The sequence below is a fragment of the Cetorhinus maximus genome, chromosome 1 (genome assembly GCF_964194155.1).
Source record: "Cetorhinus maximus chromosome 1, sCetMax3.hap1.1, whole genome shotgun sequence".
Taxonomy (NCBI): Eukaryota; Metazoa; Chordata; class Chondrichthyes; order Lamniformes; family Cetorhinidae; genus Cetorhinus; species Cetorhinus maximus.
The window spans coordinates 208,684,972-208,708,963 of NC_135879.1; the positions used below are offsets into that span (position 1 = coordinate 208,684,972).

Sequence of the window (23,992 nt, forward strand, 5' to 3'; positions counted from 1 at the left end):
GAAAGTACTGATAATCAGAGGTACCCCTCTGAAGAAGGGTCATATGGACTCGAAATCTTAACTGTTTCTCTCTCCACAGATGCTGCTAGACCTGCTGAGTTTTTCCAGCATTTTGTGTTTTTGTACCAGAGGGACATTGGTGTGCATATCCACAGATCCCTGAAGGTAGCAGCACAGATAGATAAGGTGGTTAAGAAGGCCTTTATTAGCTGAGGCATAGAATACAAGAGCAGGGAGGTTATGCTAGAACTGTATAAAACGCTGGTTAGGCCACAGCTGGAGCACCACGTGCAGTTCTGGTCACCACATTATCGGAAGGATATAAACACACTGGAGAGCAGAATTACCAGGATGCTGCCTGGGCTGGAGGGTCTGAGCTATGAGGAAAGATTGGATAGGCTGGGTTGTTTTCCTTGGAGCAGCGATGGCTGAGAGGAGACCTGATAGAGGTGTAAAAGATTATGAGGGGCATAGGTAGGGTGGATAGGAAGGCACTTTTTCCATTAGTAGCAGGGTCAATAACCAAGAGGCATAGATTTAAGGTAAGAGGTAGAAGACTAAGGGGGTAATTGAGGAGAAATTTTTTAAACCAGAGGGTGGTGGGAGTCTGGAGCTCACTGCTTGAAAGGGTGGTTGAGTCAGAAACTCTCGTAACATTTAAGAAGTATTTAGATATTCACTTGCAATGCCATAACCTCCAGAGCTATGGGCCAAGCATTAGAAATTGGGATTAGTGTAGTCAGATCATTGTTGACCGACATAGACACGATGGGCTGAATGGCCTCCTTCTGTGCTGTAAATGTCTATGAGTCTACAATTTCCCTTTCATAAAACCATGTTGAATCTGCACTGAGATTTTCTAAGTGCCCACTATAACCTCTGTAATAATAGATTGCAGCATTTTCCCTATGTTAAGTTATCTGGTCTGTAGTTTCTTGCTTTCTGTGCCCCTCCTTTCTTCATTCGAGGAATTACATTCTCTATTTTTGAACCTGATGGGATCTTTCCAGAATCTAGAGAATTTTGGAAAATTAAAACTAGTACAATGACCAAGTTATCTGCCACAATTAATTCCACTTCAGTGGTATTATGTTATAGATTTAAAAACTTTGACAATAACATGTAAACAACTGTGCACACACAGGATAGCATATGTTGAAGGAATTTATGTCTTTAACTGATTGAGCCTGAAATTCGTTGAGGTGCAATGTTGGCAGTGCCCTACATTGTTGACCCTGCAGGTGTTGTATGATGTGCCAGCATACCACTGTAATGTAAAAGTGCTCGGCAGAGCAAGGGTTAATGTGGGGCTGGAGAATCATACCACCCATGATATGATGTATAGAGTCACATGGCATTGGACTGCGAGAACAGTCTAGAAAGAACACTCTGGAACCAGCCTGCATGGAGGTAACAGCACCATGCAACTCTCAATGAAGCACCAAGGACAGCAACAAGAGACCCCAGATAGAGGGCAACTCCAAATAAAGTACTGAGGGCAACAAAAGACCCTAAAGAGAGAGCAACAAAAGACCACAGAGGGAGGGCAACAAAAGACCGCAGAGAGAGGGCAACAGAAAATTCCAGAGAGAGGGAGCCAAAACTCCAATGAGTGAGGGAGACAAATGGCAGTATGGAGTGCACAGATGGCTGTGAATGAAGGAAAGCTATCTGAGGTAACTCAAAAGAAACAAAATGTGCAAAAATTAAATAAAGCTGTTCTACAGGAAAATGTTCGCATTAGAACTGAACTGGAAAATTTGAAGCACAAGATTCAAGCTGAGTATATACCTTTGAAAATGCATGATTAATTTATGTCTTCAATGAACCAGGCTGTTCGAGATCTGAACAAACACATTTCAGAGATGACACAAAGGTGCCAGGAGGAGATAATCACCCTCAATTCAACAGCTGGCAGATCAGAGCAGTAGTTGGGAAAACGCAACCAGATGTACAGCTAGGAAAAACAGCTGGCAGAAAAGGCACACAAAGAAGTTGCAACCCTGAAATACTTCTTAAGGAATAAATATGTATCCATGGAAAAATGAGTGGCTAAAAAGGATGTTGTATATTACTTCAGGAAAAGCTGCACTGGAGTTATCAGTAGCAACAAAATGATGTACTGAAGCACAGAGTGATTTGGTAAGAGGTCAACAAGAAAATAAACAGTTGACAGAACAACTGGCTGTCCTTCAAGATCAAATGCAAAAGGAATGTATAACCATTCAGCCAGATGAAGAAATGAAGATTGTCTTAAACAGCAGAATGGAATCATCGCAGAAGAAACTTGAGGAAAGTATGCTGAATTACAGGAAAGCTCAAGGTGAAGTAAGCGGGCTTCACAAAGGAAAAGAAAACCTGTTGAAAGACCTTCACATGATACAAGAATTCCTCAGGACAAAGTTTACTCCTCTGGAAAATAACAAAGAGAAGGAAAATGAATTTAACATATTCTGAACAAACTTAAGAAACAGTTAGCAGAGAAGACACAACAATGTTCTATATTTCAGGAGGAAGCTGAAAGCTACAAGAGACAGTCTGAAGAACTGAAGAAGCAGTTGAATGGAAAAGAGGAGGCATTGAAAGGAAAAGCCATCAAACTTTCCAAACTGCGTGTGGATAATGAAGCCATGGCCAACATTTTCCCCCCATCGGGGGGGATTGCGGGAGCGGGCGGGTTCCCGATCGGCATCCCCAGTCGGGGGCGCGCTGCCATTTTACGCCAATTAAGGCCCGCCCAGCGTGACGTCCACCAGGAAGTGCTATGCGCTCCCTGTGTGGGCCGGGGGGTATGGGGTGGGGTGGGGAGTGGGGGTTCCCTGAGCCGGGACAGCACTCTTTCGCGCATGCACACAAAAGAGCGCACAGATCTCCCTGAGGCAAAGTGCTGCCGAAGGGAGATCGGCTCAGATTTGAAACTTCTAATAAAGATGAGAGAAAAATCTTGCTGCCATGTGCCCTCATATGACACTGTCACATGAGTTGGGACATGTCCATAACTTTCATTTTGAAATATTCTGAGATTTTTAAATCACTCATGAAATCTCATCCCACCCGTGGATGAGATTTCATGCTTTTTCAGAAGCCCGCCAACCTTAAGGCTGGACGGGCAGGTCCATAATGGTTTCAATTAGTTTTCTCATGGCCTTAATAGGCCGTTGACAGGTCGGCGGGTGTGCAGGTTCCATTTGCAAAATGTATACATCCAGCAAGAACATGGCAGACACCATGAAAAAGAAAATTTGAGTCCACTCTAGGAGTGAACGGAGCGCACACTCCCTGTGGAAGGAATGGGACAAACCCACAGTGTCTGCATAAAGCAGACAAGTTGTTAATAAAGAGAAATGTAACTCGAAGGAGTGCTACAAGTGAATCAAATGGAGATAGCCGAGTACCAGAAACACAGAGTACTACTACCATTCCTCCAAACGTAACAGACCGAGATGTGGAAAAACTGTCAAACCTCAAGACCATCTGATTTTATAAAGTCAGAGACTTGAGATTGGGAAGCAGGGATAGCAAGTAAAGATTGTATTACAAATAGTTATACTCAGTTGGAAAGGAAAGTTTTGTTTGGAGGAGAAAGGGGGATGTTGTATGATGTGCCTCTGTAATGTAAAGGTGCTCAGCAGAGTAAGGGTTAATGTGGGACTCGGGAATAGCATCACCCATGGTATGATGCATAGAGTCACATGATAATTGACAGTGCAGTTTACAAAGAACACTCTGGAACCAACCTGCATGGAGGTAACAGCACCATGTATGAAAGTAACCTGGGATCTGTAAATAGTTAAAAGTTAAAAATAAAGAGTTCATGTTTAAATATACAAGTCTCAAGATCTCATCATTGAGATACCTAAAGAACCCATATTACAAAAGTAGGGACACCTGACTTCACAGCAGGAGCTGGGAACATGGCCTGAGTTTTGCAAGTCGATTTTAAGAATTAGTGCTTGCGACTCAAATCTTTGTGCTGTATACAACCATATTCATGATTTGTGATCATAAGTCACACCATGCAAGATTTTTTGGCTATCAATTTTAACAGAGAAGCAATGTTGTGGGGGCCTCCACAGTCAAATTCCCAACATGCATTCCTGCCACAGCAATCTTTAGACCGAGAATGCAATTCTGTAAAATTGCCCTACTGTTTATTTTGTTGCTGATTTTTAAAAAATCATTAATGAATAGCTTTACATCACAAAATATAAATGTAAGTGAATAATTTGCCTGTGATTTTTAAAATATGACTTCTGTGGTCTGGTTTAAAATTTTAGAAATTCTTGGGCAGCCTGTCAACAACTGGACTGCCCTATGATAAACCTATTCTAGGAATATAATGGCATCTCCACTATTTAACCAGAGTATCTGTCGTGCAAGGGTAAGAAAAATTGGAAACCTCATAATTAATGACATTATGAAACCTCAAGAATTTGTATTACAAGGATGCATCTTGGTGTCATTATTATCTATTATCTGACATGTCTATCTAACTAAAATCTCATCTATCTCTCATCCCGTCTATCTATCATCCTATGTACCCACCACACTATTCATTTATCATTCGATTTTGTATAAATTCTATCAATTTATCTGTTATATGTTTGAATCTTATTTATTAATTTGCTGTTGCCACATCTGCCTTTTTTAAACTTAATAAAATCCTATGCAACATATTAAACAAGTTCTCGCTTTATTGGTTATTGATTGCAATTTAAAGCAGGAATTCCAGAATTCTGAATCACAAAAGATATTAGCACAAATAGTTGCTATATAGGAATATAAGTGCAACTTAAATGGAATATTTTTTCATCAATAAAATTGAAATGTATACAAATTGTAACTAGCTTTTCACACTATTTTAAGGGGAGAATTTTTCACTGAGCGGGTGAGCGTCCCGATGTCATTGTGCACTTGCGCGATATTTCGGTTGGCGGGTGCGTGCGGGAGCCAGAGCTGCGCCCGCCATCAATTACAAAGCCAGTTAAAGCCATTAAAAGGCAATTAAGGTAGATTTTACGCTGCCTGTGTGACTTCATGCTCATCACACAGGCAAAATAGGCAGGCGGGCAACCGACAATTTGCAAGACCTCGTCCAAGGGCGGGATAAAAAAGGTCAGCAGCATTGCCATTGTGAGTAGAGAGGAGTTTTGGAGATAGTTTGCTGCTGGTTGCTTATTGGTACTTGGCAGCTTCGACTCTGTTCGGGGCTTTATTCTTAGCATTTCCAGGCTTCATTTCAGGACTTATTGGTGGCTCCGGAGGATTCAGACTGTGTGGTCCCTTCCAGGTATCAGACAGCCTTCCGTTACCCTAGTAATGGGGATTGTGGTCTCTGCTGGTGGCACCTCCTCCTCTGAGGAAGAGAGGGGCAGGAGGGAGAGGAGGCCAGGTGTCTCAATGCAGCTTCCAGGGGAGGGACCTGTGGGAGGAGAGGCGCAGGCACAAGCCGCACAGCAGGGCCAGCAGGTAATCCAAGGTGGAAGGGGCCATAGAAGACACCACTATCCTGCTGCCCGGGTTTACAGGCAGTGATGCAGCTACCTCAATATGACTGAGGTGCAATACCGAAGGAGGTTCTGCCTTTCAAGGGAGACTGTGACCTCCATTTGTCAAATGATTGGGCCTGAGATCAGCTCCGACTGTGTGAGTCGACACCCCGTGCCAGTGGCACTGAAGGTCACAGTGGCCCTCAACTTCTATGCCTCCGGCTCTTTCCAGGGCTCAGTGGGGGATCTGTGCGGGGTCTCCCAATCAGGCGTCCACAGTTACGTCAAACTGGTGACAGAAGCTCTGTTCAGGCAGGTACTGACCTTTATTCTTTTCCATATGGACGAGGCCAGCCAGGCTGAGTAAGCCAAAGGGTTTGCAATGATTGCTGGGTTCCCCCACGTTCAGGGTGCCATTGACTGCACACATGTGGCCATCAAGGAGCCAGCGGGTGAGCTGGGTGCCTTCTTCAACAGGAAGGGATTCCACTTCATGAACGTGCAAATAATGTGTGACCACAGGACGCAGATGCTGTAAGTCTGTGCAAGATACCCTGGCAGCTCCCATGTCGCTTACATCCTCAGACACTCCCAGGTGCCAAGGTTCTTCAGTGCTCCAGCCTGACTGGATGGATGGCTGCTGGGTGACAAGGGCTTCCATTGAAAAGGTGGCTTATGATGCCTCTCCGCCACCCAAGAATGGAGGCAGAACAGCATTACAATAGGAGTCATGGCTCCACAAGGGTGGTGGTAGAGAGCATCATTGGCCTTCTCAAGATGTGTTTCCGATGCCTGGGCCGTTCAGGGGATGCATTCCAATACCCCCCAGAGTGGGTGTCACTGACAGTGGTTGCATGCTGTGCTCTCCACAATCTGGCACTGGCAAGGAGGGACCCACTAAAGGAAGAGGATCTTGAGGCAGCTCCACAGGCCACAGATGATGAATCCAGTAGTGAGTCAGAAGAGGAGAATGGTGAGGAGAATGCTGAGGGCATGGAGGCAGACCTTGGTAATCTCCAGGGAGGCAGGGAAAGCAGGGATGCCTTGATCCAACGCTCCTTCAGCTAGGCTGCCAAAGATCTGCTTCCACCTCATGCCAGGACTGCCGCCTCCATCCTAGATGTCTGAAATGACCCTTTCATTTGCACCCAAAGTCCACTCAGTGCCTGTGCAATGAAATATCGAGGCACTTGCATCCAGCATCACTTACTGGCGTACCCCGAACCAGAAAGGAAAAAAGGTGAAGCATACTCAGGCCATCAGAACCAAAGCAAATTTAATGTTATTGTCACATTGAATGCATAATGACATCACCATTACTGGCGTTGAGGTCCACACCAGCAGACATATAAACCAAACATAAATGAACGAAAATCACCTGTGAACTGTCCCTCTTGTGCTCATGGTGCCTGTAACTTACATTTCTGAGTGCTACGTCTTGGTGCTTCCCCGCCCCCCATACTACCCCACTCCCTCACTGGCACCAGCCTTGGAGACAGCCTACTGACTCTGATGTCTTGTTGGCCTTTATGGCCTAGGTGGCCATCCTCTGGCCAGTGGAGCCTGTGCTGGCCCTACCTGGGAGGGAGCAGCCAGTGCCATGGCTGGCATCTCCCCAGTCATCGCAGCCTCATCAGATGGCACGGTCACTGCTGGAGGGCTGGAGGAGATGCCGCCATCATCTAGAGCTCCCTGAGGGGAGCCCACAGAGATGACAAGCCGCTCATGCACTAAAGTGAGGTGGCTCTGGACCTCCCTGCTCACCATTGATGGGCGGGTACCTAGCTGGGGTACTGGGTCCTTCATCCATCTCCCACACTTGCACTGACCACCTGAGGTCATTCCATGTGTGGGAGCTTGCAGGTCCGAGCGCAATCCCAGGAACCCCTAATTCTGTCCCTCCAGCTGCCTCTCCATGACAGTCACCATTCTCCCAATGGAGGAGGCCGTGCACTCAGCCATGCATATCCTCATGGATCTCCGCCACATCATCCCACTGGACATCCAGCATCTGCTGCCTAATGGATGACTCCAGGGGCTCATAATTTGCCTTTGACTGAGCATCGTCCTGGTCCCCAGCAGTCCTCCAACTGCCAGCACCCTGGGTACTCTCTGCCTCTGCCTGCACCTCAATTGATTGTGAAGTGCCCTCACCAATGTGCACCGACATTCAGGCCGCTGATCTAATGCCCATCGAGGTGCTGGTATCTGCACTGGTGCCTGGTTCAGAGAGCGAGTGTGGCGCAGGTGCAAATGAAGCCAGGCGGTCCTCCGGCGTCAGGGGTGGCGCTTCGGGGTCCAGGGGGTGAGTGCGTGCTGCTGAATCTAAGGGAGAGCACGGACATGATTTTAGCTAAAGTCATCACACTGTCACTGTGCACCCTGGTGAGACAATGGAGATCTGCATCACAGTGTCAACGTCTTTCAATGGTTAATGGGGGCTCCAGGTTTGAGGCTCCCATCAATGAAAAGACTACACAAGAATGGTTGCAAAAGCCGAAATTCTCGCCTCTGTGCACTGCGCTCTTATCTTCGTCTGGTACCCCCGCCTCTCCACTCTCAGTTGCACATGGAATATGCCGGCTTTCTAGCTCAGGGATGTCCTGCTCAAATCTGGTGAGCAACAGGTTGGGCGGGCCTCCACCTGTACGCGACCTCTCTGATTGCTTATGGCTTATCTTCTCCTGAAAGGACATTGGAGCATTGATTTGTCCACTCTCCACCTGCAGCGCCATTGCAGCCTGGCCAACCCCAGCTGAGGAACACCTCAGAGGGCACATCCGAGTCGCAGCCCTCGAGCCGCAAGGCACTCAGCTCCAACGTCACTGACAGTTGGCTCTTGGACTCTAGCACCCCTGAGGTCCAGGGGGGGATGGCCACACCTTAATACTTTTGCACACTGACCCATGCCAACGTGGTACTCACCCTTCCTGAGCACAGCAGGTCATTGAATCTCTCCCAGCACTGTACTCATGTGTGCTGCACCACGTCATGGTTGCCAACCAGCGCTGCAAACTCCTCCCATGCCCTCTTTATGAAGTGTGGTGGCCTCATCCTCCCACCTCTGGGGGCAAGGGTGTCCCTGCTGGCAGCCAACTCCTCCTGATGGACCACGAGGCAGTCATCCGAAAAGTGGGGGGCCAAATGCCCACCTGACCTGCCCTCCCACCTGGCTCCTCCAGACGCACTCAACTCCATAACTTGAGTATTCAGAACGCAGTAGAGACGTTCTTCCATGGCAGCCTTCAAGGGGCTGCCTGTGCCGTTTTAAACCGGCTGCAGAGTTGCCTGCCCCTTCCCGACCAGTGGGGAGCCACATTTCACGCTGGGTGGGCCTTAATTGGCCTGCCAGCGTGAAATCGCAGTCGTGGGCAGATCGCAGGCGGTGGTCCGTTTCCTGGATGATCCCAGGCCCGCCCGCCAAACTGAAAAATCTGCCCTAAGTGTCACAACCTGCTCAGTGATATTGAAAAACAAAACTGATTAGACTGACTCGAGACAATACTCTGATTAGGAAGAGTGAGCATGAAAGCAGTCTGTAAAGGTTGCCTGAGCTAGCTAAAGAGTTTGCCATCAGCTGCTTGTTCCTATCCATGAGATCAGAAGGAAGGAGGGGTGAAGATACCCAAAAATTGGCCTGAAGGGATTGTGTTTGGTCAGATTAAAACCTAAATTTATGACTGTGTCATGCAGCAAAAAATAAATAACTGAAAGCAATTATTCTTGACCCAAAGTGGCAGTATCAAATTGCACACATTTCCTCCTCAGAAGTTAAAATATAACAAATTCCATCAAGAAGGTAGTTAGTTAATGGCCAATTTAAGTCTTATGCATGGGGTTGGGAGAGACTTGGTGCTTAGTTTAGGGAATGGTGCACTTTCCCATCAGTGCCTGGCTGGAGAGTGAACCGCTAGCACAAGAGGCACAGTATGAGTTAAAAACAAAGGAACAATGGGCATAAAGCCAATCACAGTAGAGACCCCTCCCATACTAGTGTGTAATTTCGATTTTTCGCACCATCCATCCTTGACGGAGGCTGCCAAATTAGTAATGAATTATGGGCAGTTTTCTGTTCTGGACTTTTGCCGACTACTCAGTCTCATTTCACGTGAGGCTCTTGCAGCTGTCAAAGAGAGAGGAGCTTCATTCCAGCAGTTCACTGGATTAAAATCCCGTCACCAGAGGTGAAAGGATGGTGTACTCTGATTCTCTAAGCACTAGTTAAATTTAAAATGAATGTTAACAAAATCATGGATGACAGGAGCATTAAATGCAATAAAACAAAGAAGACAAATCTTGCTGGCATAATGACATCTCCCGCGTATCACTCAAAGGTTTGAGGCAGCCTAGGTTCTCTTACTACAGAAAAATTCTAATCAGCCACTGCAAGTTGTGTATATGTTTGCTTTTCAAACTTATTGATTTAAAAGAAAAATCATTCACGGGGTTTGAATAACATTGGTGAGGCTAGCATTTATTCCCCATCCCTAGTTGCCCTTGAGAAGGTGGTGGTGAGCTGCCTTTTTGAACTGCTGCAGTCCATGTGGTGTAGGTACACCCACAGTGCTGTTAGGGAGGGAGTTCCAGGATTTTGACCCAGCGAAAGTTAAGGAACGACGATATATTTCCAAGTCAGGATGGTGAACGGCTTGGGGGGAACATCTCGGTGGTGACGTTCCCATGTATCTGCTGTCCTTGTCCTTCTAGATGGTCACGGTCGTGGGTTTTGAAGGTGCTGTCTAAGGAGCCTTGGTGAATTCCTGCAGCGTATCTTGTAGATAGTACACACTGCTGCTACTGTGCGTTGGTGGCAGAGGGAGTGAATATTTGTGGATGGGGTGCCAATCAAGCGGGCTGCCCACCCAAAAGAGTCTGAGTTCCTGTGGCAATGTACACTTTTACATGCATGTTGTAGCCTGGAGTTGTGGATTGTGATGGTAGATGTTGCTGACCAGGAATTTCTCCTGCTCGTATTGCCTGCCATTGGCATATGTTGGAAGGATCTACAAGTTGATTCTCAATCTTTTTGTCCCATCACGAACACACCTTCCTTGGCCATCAAGTCCTGGAGTGCAAGGATGGCTCAGTGGCAAGGATGTTACCCGCTGCACCACAAGCCCTCCGCTTTTAGAGGCTAGAGATCTGAATTACTGTCCAGCTCTAAAGTAGTTAATAGAGAGCCAGGGAGGGTAGGGGATGTTGGTGGGGGTGGGGGGTGGGAGGGGCTACAGGACTGTTCTGGATGAAATATGAAATTTTGTTTCTGGCAGTGTTTTGCTACTTATGGGAACTTGGGGCCTGTGGTATCCAATTTCTGTCATTGCAGAGTTTCCATCTCCCTCAGCTTGTAAAGTACAAAGCTAATATAAATCATAAATAATCAGTGTTATTTGCTGCACGCTTTCAGTTCAGATGAAAACAAATTCCATTTACTGCTACAACAATTTATTTTACAAGTTTAGCTACAAATGCATTTGAGGATCTGAAGCTCAGCTTTGCCTTGTTCAATTCCAAGTTTTAATATGAGTTTTGGGGTTTCTTTGTTGTTTCAACTCCAAATAGCCAAACTTCAATCTATCCTTGGCCTCTCCAGTTTCTCATCTGCATGCTGCCCTTCAGTGATATCATCCAAAAGCACAATGTCAGGTTCCACATGTACACTGACAACACCCAGCTGGACCTCACCATCACTTCTCTCAACCTCTACACTGCCTTTGACTTGTTACACTGCATACCTGACATTTAGTCCTGGATGAGCATCGATTTCTTCCAACTAATTAAGCCATTATCTTTGGTTCCACCAATAAATCTGTTCCCTAGCCATTGACTCCATTCCTCTACTTGGGATCTGTCTGGGATTGAACCAGGCTGAACAAGATGCAATCTTGGTATCCTATTTGACCCTGAGGTGAGCTTCTGACCAAATATCCACTCCATTATCAAGGCAGCCCTATTCCACCTTCTAACATCCCCTGTCTCCTCCTCTCTATCAGCCCATCTGCTACTGAAACCTTCATCCATGCCTTTGCTACTTCTAGACTGAACTATTCCAACGCTCTCCTGGACAGCATCCCATCTCCTACCCTCCAAATACTTGAACTCATCGAATGCCCAGCTGCCTGTATCCTAACTCTCACCAAGTCCCTTTCACCCATCACACCTGTGCTTGCTGACTTGCTCCCGCTCATTGCATCCTTGTTTTCAAATCCTCCAATGACCTCACCTCTTTTTATCTATCTAACCTTCTCCAGTCCTGCATTCTCCCAGATCTCTGCACTCCTCCAAATCTAGCCTCTTGCACAATCCTGATTTTAATTGCTCCACCATTGGTGGCCATGCTTTCAGTTGTCTGAATCCGAAGCACTGAAATTCCCTCCCTAAGTGTTGCTACCTCCCTTCCTCCTTTAAGACACACCTTAAAACCTAACGCTTTGCCCAAACTTTTGGTCACTTATACAAATATCTCTTCAGGTGGTTTGGTGCAAACTTTTTTGACAACACTCCACTGGAACACCTTAGGATGTTTTACAATGTTAAAGGTGCTATATAAATGCAAGTTGTTGCTTCTGTGATTATACTTTTCAGGGATTTCATAATAGGTATTTTGAAAAAAACACTTCAAGATTACTTCCAACGCCATACACTTGTTGATATGAGCGGAACAGGTTAGGTAAGTATATGCAAGGCAAGAAAGAAGTATCCTAAATGGTAAAGATGATCTTCTATTATAAATGTAACAAGTCACTGATGGAACTTGAAAAATATGGGAAACACCCACTATAGCAGGATATCCAGGGAAACCCTGATGAATTGCAGTGCCATGGTGGAGAAGGGACAGTTTCAAATTCCTTGCTGGGGGTGGCAATGCACTAGTCCCGTTCCTTCTGATGCAAGAAGCATGCAAACTTTATGCTGCCCGCTCATTCACATGATTGCAGCATGCGGCCAATGCTAAGCTCATTGTTGAGTGGCTGCATGCATCAGCAAAGACTGCAAAATCATGAGAGGCCATCATGAGTTCAAGCTAGCCTGCACTACTCAAAGCCAGCCTACACCTCTTAAAGGGGCGGAGCACTTTGACTAGAGCAGGTAAGTGTTAGAAGCCATTCTAGAATGAAGTTTTACGTGCAAGGACACAAGAATTACACAACATGGCAGAGGGTAGGCTCCAAGGTTCACTTGTGCAGCACTGGAAGCCTTGGTGCAGGAGGTGGACAGGGGGCTAGAGGTCATCCACCTACAAGGGACCAGGAGGCCCTCCAGACAGACATTGTAAAACGCAGTGCGGGAAAATGTAAGTTTAAGAGGATATTTTGACAGAGGTGTTTAAAATCATGAACAGTTTTGGTAGTGTTCCAATAGTTGAAGGATCGATGAAACGAGTGATTAGGATTTAGAATGCATTGTCTAATAGGATGGTGGATACAGTTAAGTAGTAGCTATCAAAGGGGAATTGGACAAATAGTTGGACAAAAATTGCAGGGATATTGGGAAAGAGTGATCGGGTGGTAATAACTGGATTGCACTTCGAAAGAGCTAACACAGACACGATGGACTGAATATCCTCTTTATGTGCTCTACTATTCAATGACTTTATGATTCAAGTATGACTTTAGCACAAGACCTAGCAGAAACGAAAATAGTTATGGTTGTTGGAGGTCAGTCATCTCAGCTGCAGCACATCACTGCAGGTGCTCCTCGGGGTAGTGTCCTTGGCCCAACCATCTTCAGCTGCTTCATCAATGACCTTCCTTCCATTATAGGGTCAGAAGTGGGGATGTTCACTGATGATTGCACAATGTTCAGCACCATTCGCGGCTCCTCAGATACTGATGCAGTCCATGTCCAAATGCAGCAAGGCCTGGACAATATCCTGGACAGGCTTGGGCTGACAAATGGCAAATAACATTCGCGCCACACAAGTGTCAGGCAATAACCATCTCCAACAGGAGAGAATCCAACCATTGCCCCTTGATGTTCAATGGCATTACCATCAATGAATCCCCCACTATCAACATCCTGGGGGTTACCGTTGACCAGAAACTGAACTGGACTAGCCATATAAGTATTGTGGCTACAAGAGCAGGTCAGAGGTTAGGAATCGTTTGATGAGTAACTCACCTCCTGACTCCTCAAAGCTTGTCCACCATCTACAAGGCACAAGTCAGGAGTGTGCTGGAATACTCCCCACTTGCCTGGATGAGTGCAGCTCCCATAACACTCAAGAAGCTTGACACCGTCCAGGACAAAGCAGCCAGCTTGATTGGCACCACATGCAAAAACATTCATTCCCTCCACCACAGACGCACAGTAACAGCATGTGTACCAGCTACAAGATGCACAGCAGGAATTCACCAAGGCTCCTTCGACAGCACCTTCCAAACCCATGACAACTACCATCTAGAAGGACAAGGGCAACTGATAGATGGGAACACCACCACCTGGAAGTTACCCTCCAAGTCACTCACCATCCTGACTTGGAAATGTATCATCGTTCCTTCACTGTTGCTGGGTCAAAATCCTGGAACTCCCTACCTAACAGCACTGTGGGTGTACCTATACCACATGGACTGCAGCAGTTCAAGAAGGCAGCTCACCATCACCTTCTCAAGGGCAACTAGGGATGAGCAATAAATGCTGGCACAGCCAGCAAAGCCCACATCCTGTGGATGAAAAAAAAAATTTGAGTTCAATGTGCAGTATTTGGCTTCACACTATAGGAATAATATTTAAGTTTTAGGGAAGATAGAATACAGATTCACTGGAACACACCATCTTGCTCTCATGCCCACATGTCCACCCTTGACCTGCTGCAATGTTCCAGTGAAGCCCAACGCAAACTGGAGGAACAGCACCTTATCTTCTGCTTAGGCCCTTTACAGCCTTCCGGACTTAACATTGAGTTCAACAACTTCAGACCATGAACTCTCTCCTGCATCTTGACCCCTTTTTTAATCCACTTTTTATTTATTTATATTTATTTTTATATGTGTTTTTACTTTTTTATATTTTTTAAATCTGTTTTCCTCAACAGACCCTCTCCTCACAGGGCCATCTGTCATTTGTTTCTATGTTGTACCTTCACAGAACGCTGAAACTTGTTTTGCTAATAACACATTCTGCTATCTTACCTCTATGCCAATATCAGCACCTTTTTTAGTCTTTACCACCACCATTAACACTCCCTTTGTCTTGTGTCCATGACATCTTTGTCAATCACTCCTGAGCTCCCACCTATCCCTGACCTTCTATTTTGCTCCACCTGCTCTACCCCCTCTTAAACAGTATAACATCCATCACCTTTCTACTTCTTTTTAGCTCTGAAGAATAGTTGTTTGGACTCAAAACATTAACTCTGTTTCTCTGTCCACAGATGCTGCCAGACCTGTTGAATTTTTCCAGCATTTTCTGTACTTATTTCACTTGAATGCTGCCTGACATATATAAAGAAAGACTCGACAAAAATGCAAATTCGTCACCATATGAATGAAGATTATGAGGTGATATGATAAAATGTATAAAAGTGTGAAAGGATGGAATAGACCAGAAGCAACATGGAAAAGAAAATCAAGCAAAATAGAAAACAGCCCATTAATTTGCTATCATCCATTTTGCAATATTCCTGAAGACAAAGTAGAGCCTCTAATGTCTATAGAAAAATAAGGTCAGAGAATGATACCGCACAGAAGGAGGCCATTTGGTCCATCGTGGTTTTATTGACTCTCTGGTAGAGCTATCCAATTAATCCCCCTCCTATGCTTTTTTCCCACAGCCTTACTTTTTTTTCCCCTTCAACCATTTATCTGTTTCTAGGAACCCGGGAATGAGAGTAGGCCATTTAGACCATCAAGCCTTTAAAGGCCTCCAGTGAGATCATGGCTGATCTGCATACCCGTCTTTGCCCCGTATCCCTTAGTACATTTGGTTAATAAAAATCTATCAATCTCAGATTTAAAATTAACAATTAAACATTAACTGGCATTTACAGAAGATTGTTCCAAACTTATACCATCCTTCACATGTAGAAGTATTACCTAATTTCACTCTTGAGCAATTTGGTTCTAATTTTTAAACATGCCTCCTAGGCCAGCAAAAATGGTTCTTCCTATTTATCCATCTGTTCCCCTCAATATCTTGAAAAATTGATCAAATCACCCCTTAACTTTCTAAATTCTAGCGAATGCAACTCTGGTTTCTGTAATCTCTTCGTGTAATTTAACCCTCAGAGTCCAGGTTTCTTTCTGATAAATCAACACTGCAATTCCTCCAAGGTCAATATATCCTTCCTAACGTGTGCTGCCCACAACTACTCATAGTACTCCAGGTATGGCCTAAGCAGAGTATTGTATAGCTGAAGCATAACTGCTACTCCCTTGTATTCTAGTCCAGTAGATATAAAGACCAGTATTCCATTGGCCTTTGGAATATTTTATGAAGTTTTAATTATCTGTGTACCTGGGCCCACGAGGCTCTTTGGACCTCTGATTCTAGTTTTTCATCATTTTGAAAGTACCCTGTTTAATCCTTTTTAGGTCCGAAGTGGATGACCTCACATTTGCCTACACTGAAATCCATTTGCTACAGTTTAGCCCATTCAGTATCTCTTATGTCTTTGAAATTTTATGCTTTCATCTACATTGCTTACAAGGCTGCCTATAGCTTTGGGCCATCAGCAAAATTTGGATGTGTGGCTTTCTACTCCATCATCTAAGTCGTTAATAAATTTGGTGAATAGTTGAGGCCCCAACACAGATTCAAATGGGACACCACTAGTCACATCCTGCGAATTAGAGTACCCATCTTTAATCCTTTCTCTCTGTCTTCTGCTGCTCAGCCAATTTCCTAAACAATAATTTGTCTTCAATCGCATGAACTCCAACTTCTCTTACGAGGGATCCTTACCAAACGCCTTCTAGAAGTTCATATAAATGACATGCAGAAACATTTCCCTATGCACTACTTCAGTCATCTCTTCAAAAAAATCAATCAGATTCATCAGGCATGACCTACCCTTTACAAATCCAAGCCGGTGCTCTCTGATCAGCTGAGCATTTTAAAGGTGCTCGGTTCCCCTATAGGCCCCAGCAATTTCCCGACAACAAATGTTAGGATAACTATAATTCTCAGCTTTCTCTCTGTCACCCTCCTTAAATAGCAGACTGACACACACAATTTTCCAATTTAAAGGAATGGTTCCCAAATTGATAGAACCTTGAAAGATTATAGTTTGGGCAGCCGCAATGGTCTCACCCACTTCCTTTGAAACCTGGGATCGAAACTATCTGGTCCTGGGATCTGTCAGTCTTTAGCACCATTATTTTCTTCATTGTTATTATTTTGCTTAGAATTATTTCAGAGAATCCTGGGCTCTGATTCAACATTAGTTTCCTTGGGATCGCTGGCATACTGATGTCTTCCTCTATAGTAAATACTGGTGCAACATAATTATTCGGCATGTTTTCCATTTCCTTATTTTATTTTACATTGATATTATCAATGTTATCACTTTTCAAGGGAGCCAAATTTACCCTGACCACCCTGTTTTCCCTAATTTAATTGCAAAAATGTTTTGCGTTGGTTTTGATATCAGTTTAGTAGTTTATATGGATTTCAGCAAAGCCTTTGACAAGGTCCCACATGGGAAACTTATAAAGAAGGCAAAGGCACATGGGATACAGGGTAATTTGATAAGGTGGATTCAAAATGAGCTTAGTTGTAGGAGACAGAGTTTGATGACAGAAGGATGATTTAGTGACTGGAAGCCAGTGTCCAGTGGCATACCACAGGGATCTGTGCTGGGTCCCCTATTATTTGTCATTTATATAAACAACATAGATGACTATGTGGGGGGTAGGATTAGTAAGTTTGCGGATGACACAAAGATTGGCCGGGTGGTTGACAGTGAGGTTGAGTGTCTTGGGCTACAGGATGATATAGACGGGATGGTCAAATGGGCAGATAAGTGGCAGATGGAATTTAACCCTGAAAAGCGTGAGGTGATACACTTTGGAAGGAGTAATTTGACAAGGAAGTATTCAATGAATGGCATGACACTAGGAAGTTCTGAGGAATAAAGGGACCTTGGCGTGTGCGTCCATAGATCTCTGAAGGTAGAGGGGCATGTTAGTGGGGTGGTGAAAAAGGCATATGGGACACTTGCCTTTATCAATCGAGGCATAGATTACAAAGTAGGGAGGTCATATTGGAGTTGTATAGAACCTTAGTGAGGCCACAGCTGGAGTACTGTGTGCAGTTCTGGTCCCCACATTATAGGAAGGATGTGATTGCACTGGAGGGGGTGCAGAAGAGATTCACCAGGATGTTGCCTGGGATGAAACATTTAAGTTATGAAGAGAGGTTGGATAGACTTGGGTTGTTTTTGTTGGAGCAGAGAAGACTTGGGGGTGGGGGGCGACCTGATCGAGGTGTACAAGATTATGAGGGGCATGGACATGGTGGATAGGGAGCAGCTGTTCCCCTTAGTTGAAGGGTCAGTCACGAGGGGACATAAGTTCAGGTGAGGGGCAGGAGGTTTAGGGGGGATGTGAGGAAAAAGTTTTTTACCCAGAGGGTGGTGACGGTCTGGAATGTGCTGCCTGGGAGGATGGCGGAGTTGGGTTGCCTCACATCCTTTAAAAAGTACCTGGATGAGCACTTGGCACGTCATAACATTCAAGGCTATGGGCCAAGTGCTGGTAAATGGGATTAGGTAGGTAGGTCAGGTGTTTCTCACATGTCGGTGCAGACTCGATGGGCCGAAGGGCCTCTTCTGCACTGTGTGATTCTGTGATTCTGTGATTCTGAAATGCAAGGTTCCTTTCATACTCCCTTTTCAGGAACTATTACTATCTGTTTTGTCGCACTTTGCAGTACTTTGTACCTTTCTCAATCTTCAGAAACTGATGACAAACACCTTCTTGGCAACTGGCAATTTGTTCCTCCCTGGTCCAATGGGGAGGAGATTTTATGCCAGGAGGATGCAGATGTTGTAGTGACCTGACGTGAGGGCTTGAGCCTCCTGAGGAGTTGGTGTCCCAACATGTCAAGAGAGCTGATGGTCTGCCTCTTGTCTCCTTCCAGCTGGATCTTGTCCATCCTCTCTGCCTTGTGGAGGCGAGTGCTATTTAGAAGAAGGCAACTGCTGCTGCTGCTGGTGGCTGTTGTTCCTGGTGATAATGTTGCTTCTGCACTTGCCCCTGATCAGAGGTACAAGGTGCCGCCGCAGGAGCTGCAGTTCTGTAAGCTGGAAGCAGGGAAGTGTGGTTGAAGGCGAGTGAAGTGCTAGACAGGTGAAGTGCCTTCCAAGAAGTTGGCAATCATCTTTCAAGCAGTGATGGCACAGTCTCAGATAAGAAGCAGTTTGAACAACAGCCTCTCAATAAAAAACAGGAAATGCTGGAAGAACTCAGCAGGTTTGGCAGCATCAGTGAAGAGAAAAACAGAGTTAACGTTTCTAGTCCAATATGATTCTTTTTCGCAACTGCCTCTCACCTAGCCATGTCAAGAGCTTTTTGCTTTCACTGATCAAAGTCGTCACAGCTTGTCAGTTTCACTGAGCAAGCTTTCCCGCTGTGTACTCTCATCGGTAACCCTGACAGGTGTCCTGCCTGGGAAATCCAGAACTGAGGGTTGAAAGAGTTCTTAACTGGCTTTTTCATTACATTGAAAGAGGAATAAAGGACAGCAGCACGAGGCCTACTAAAAATGAGGCACCAACCTGGTGAAGTTACAACACAGGATTGCATACATGCTAAACACTGGAAGCAGTATGCTATAGACAGAGATAATTGATCCTACAATCAATGGATCAGATCTAAGCTCTTCAGATCTGCCATATCCAGTCATGAATGGTGGTGGACAATTAAGCAACTCACTGGAGGAGGGGGCCTCACAAATATCCCAGGAAGTCCAGCACATTAGTGCAAAAGACATGGCTGAAGTATTTGAAACCATCTTCAGCCAAGTGCTGAATGGATGATCCATCTTAGCTTCCTCCGGAGGTCCCCAGCATTGCAGATGTCAGTTTTCAGCCAATTCGATTCACTCCATGTGATACCAAGAAATTTGATTGAAGGCACTGGATACTGCAAAGGCTATGGGACCTGATAATATTCCAGCAATAGTACTAAATAGTACTATTTAAATACTAAATAGTACTGTTCTCCAGAATTAGCCGCACCCCTAACTAAACTGTCCCAGTACAGCTACAACACTGGCATCTACCTGGCAATGTGGAAAATTGTCCAATTTTGTCCTGTCCACAAAAAGTAGGAAAAATCCAATCTGGCCAACTACCACACCATCAGTCAACTCTCAATCATCAGCAAAGTGATGGATGGAACAGTGTTATCAAGTGACACTTACTCAGCTGTAACCTGCTCACCAATGTTCAATTTAGGTACCACAAAGTCATTACAACCTTCGTCCAAACGGGCAAAAGAGCTGAAATCAAGAGATGGGGTGACAGTGATTGCCCTTGAACTCAAGGCAGGTATTTGACCTAGTGTGGCATCAAGGAGCCCTAGGCAAATTTAAGTCAATGGGAATCAGGGAGAAAACTCTTCACTGGCTGGAGTCATACATAGCACAAAGGAAGATGGCTGCAGTTGTTGGACCCAATCATCTCAACTACTCCACGAGTTCCTCAGGGTAGTGTCCTAGGGGCAATCATCTTCAGCTGCTTCATCAATGACCTTCATCATAAGGTCAGAAATTAGGATGATCTCTGATGATTGCACAATATTCAGTATGATTCACAACTCCACAGATGCTGAAGCAGTCCATGCTTGCACGCAGTGATATCTGGACAACATTTAGGCTTGGGCAGATAAATGGCAACATTTGTGTCACACAAGTGCCAGGCAATGACAATTTCCAACAAGAGAGAATCCAACCATCTCCCCTTGACATTTAATGGCATTACCATCATTGAATCTACCAATATCAACGTCCTGGCAGTCATCATTAACCAGAAGCTGAACTCGGCCAGACATCTAAATATAGTGGCTTCAAGAGCAGATCAGAGGCTTGAAATTCTGCCATGAGTAACCCACCCTCTGACTCCCCAGTATCTGCCCACCATCTACAAAGCACAAGTTAGGAGTGTGATGGAATACTCTCTACCTTCCTGGATGAGTTCAGCTCCGACAATAATCAATTAGCTTGACACTATCCAGGGCAAAGCAGCCCACTTGAATGGCACCCTGTTCCATCAACTTAAATATTCACTCCCTCCACCAAGATGCACTGCAGCAGCTTGGCAAAGTTCCTTCGACAGCACCTTACAAACCCAAGACCTCTATCACCTAGAAGTACAAGGGCAGCAGAATTGTGGAAACACCATCACCTGCAAGTTACACACCATCCTGACTTGGAACCTTCACTGTCACTGGCTTAAGATCTTGGAACTCCCTTTGTAACAGCACTGTGGATATACTACACCACATGGTTCAAGAAGGCAACCACCGCTGCCTTCTCAAGGTCAATTAAGCATGAGCAATAAATACTGGCCTTGCTATTGATGGACACATTCCCATGAATGAATAAAAAAAATGACTCACCCAACAGATCCAAAGGGGTTCCTGATTCACACAAGAGGGCAGGATGGTGTTGGGATCCTCACCCCATGTCAATTTCACTGGATTTAACTCCCTGCACACTTGCAAACCCACCTCTACTTGCCTGGCAAAATATTTCCCCTCCTAGCTGTTTTGTGTTTGAATTAAATCTGTATTAAAACTGCGAAACAGCAAACTGAAAATAAAACAAATCCACCTCCAAATGCAGACACAATGGAGTCACTTTTTAATTGTGATCTCATTTCCTTTAGCATTTAATGCCTTCTAAAATTTCAATGTTTTCTCCCCAGCCTACTCTTTTAACTTGTTTAAACTTGGAACAACACACATTCTAGTACTTTAATACAATATGCCAATGAATGGCAGAATGCTGGTTCCTGTTCATGATTTTTCATACAGGGAGTTCTTAATATCCGCCACAGAGTGATGGTGATAAACATGGTCATCACACAGGGATTACAAAAGGCGAGTCAGCCCAGATTGTTCATGTGTAATTCCAGTGATTGGTTACAAAGCAGCAAAGGAACAGGCATGAAAGCAGATTGTTTGCCTGCCTTTTTGACTGTGGTTATTGTATAGTACAGGAGTAACTGCAGAAATCATAGAATAGAAAATAATAAAAAGCTTTATTTTGTTTAAACAGAAATGATGTTTGAATTTGACAGCTGTGATGACAGCTGGAAAACATAAAGATTAATTTGTAAAGGTCAGTCACGATGACTTCTTTCAGACTGGTGAACAATTCCTCAGGAAAGCTGTATAAATACTGTAACTATTCCTTCAGGAATTTCTTTCAAAAATCAGCTTTTCAAAAGCTGAAATGATTGTAATTCAGTTATCATCATCGTCTGGATTTGATTTGAAGACCTATAAACTTGCAAAACCTAATGGTTTCTTAAATTACCACAGGAGCACAATATATAATGCATTAATAATTCTAAGCATGAAAGTCACTGGAAAAGTTATTGATTGGAGTAAAATGTCAGATCCAGTATTTAATATCCAAGAACATGTGCTTGCTAAATAATAGTTATTTAACCTAAAATACTATGTTTAAATCCCAATTAAACAGATCACCTGAGTATATGCATCTTTGGACACCCCATATGGTTTAGAAGCTAAATGCACCAGAGAGTCTCTGGTCAAAGCTGAATTAGCTGATAGCAGCGATTGCAATTTGGCTAAAATTAACCTCAGTTCTCTGCGCTAAAACATGTGGAAAAATTAGCCTGGATTCCTGCCCTTGCTCATTATTTTGACCTGGAAATCTGTATAGTCTGGAGGCTGAATGAAAAAAGGATTGGTCTCTGCATCTGAACCTTTCTATGATGGAATAGCTTACTTACAATCACTGCCCATTTGGACAGTGAGGCACCAAAGGGCTACTACCAGCCATGGAACCATATTGTACCAAGGTACCAGTGCCTTTAATGGGAGAAAAAACAGATTTTGTTTATTTCATCTTACATTTATGAACTTACCATTTAAACTGCTCCTGTCAATTAGGTTGGTGTCTGCTGGCCAGAATGCTCCATCTCCATGTACACTCCTACCTGCTGAGCAAAGAACACATGTCAGAGCTACGGAACTGAGTTGGGTTTCAGCACAGTGGAACAATGTTATACAGGAAACCTTCAGCATCACCTTGAGCAAAAAAAGGAGATCGGCTGCATAAGGAATTGCGGTCATGAAACACTCCAATCACCCATAAAACTGAACTGGACCAACCATACAAATACTGTGGCTACAAGAGCAGGTCAGAGGCTGGGGCTTCTGCAGCAAGTAATTCATCTCCTGACTCCCCAAAGTCTGTCCACCTTATACAAGGCATAAAACAGGGTTGTGATGAAATATTTCCCAGTTTCTTGGATGGATGCAGCTTTAAAAACACTCAAGAAGCTCGAAACCACCCAGGACAAAGCAGCCCACCTGGTCGGCACTCCATACACCGCACTCCATACACAAACTTAAACATTCACTCCCTCCACCACCAACGCACAGTGACAGCAGTGTGTACCATCTACAAGATGCACTACAGCAACTCACCAAACCTCCTATGACAACATCTTCCAAACCAGCGGCCTCTACCATCTCGAAGGACAACGACAGCAGATGCATGGGAACACCACCACTTGCAATTTCCCCTCTGAGTCACAAGCTATCTTGGCTTGGAACCACATAGCCATTCCTTCACTGTCACTGGACAAAAATCCTGGAACTCCTTTCTTAACAGCACTGTGGGTGTACCTACACCACATGGACTGCAGTGGTTCAAGAAGGTGGCTCGCTGCCACCTTCCCAAGGGCAATTAGGGATGGAGAACAAAAGTTAGCCTTGTCAACGATGCTCATATCCCACATATGAATACAAAAAAATTGTAGAATATTTATATACAGCCGTAATTCTTGACTCCACATTCTCTCATCTCAAATTGAAAGAATGGTGCTAACTCAGAGGTTTAGCCAATCATTTCTCCTTGACTTGCCAATATTCCAAATTAGCATTAGTATACAAGGATCCTTTGTGAGGAATTTCTTAAAGACACATACATATTTACAGCAGTTTATGCCTCACAAAGCAACAATGCAAAAACATAAACAGGTAACAAGGTACAAAGGAATGATGAAGTAATTTGGAGTGAAAATTCAACTTGCCACTGGGAAGATCTGACAGGATGCAATATATATTGTTAATAAAAATAGTCTTGCTTTTATGTTTTATATTTCAATATTCCTTCACGATTTTATTATAATCACATCAAGTTATGGTCCAATTTTGCCAATGAGAAATTGTGTTTTACGTTCAAAGAATCACAGAAATGTTACAGCACAGAAGGAGGCCATTCAGCCTATCGTGTCTGTACTGGCTCTCTGAATGAGCAATTAGCTTAGTGCCATTCTCCCACTTTCTCCCCATAACCCTTCA

General features: G+C 44.5%; 1 protein-coding gene across 1 annotated transcript in view; it reads right to left on the reverse strand.

Moving 5' to 3' along the window:
* Nucleotides 1-23,992, reverse strand: part of dcc (DCC netrin 1 receptor) — a gene marked incomplete at its 5' end in the record, with an annotated part of 921,129 nt that overhangs the window by 101,639 nt on the left and 795,498 nt on the right. Inside the window, one exon of the mRNA XM_078539210.1 lies at nucleotides 22,549-22,620. Within this exon, the coding sequence (XP_078395336.1) occupies nucleotides 22,549-22,620 (72 nt within the window). The remainder of the gene's footprint in view (nucleotides 1-22,548; nucleotides 22,621-23,992) is intronic.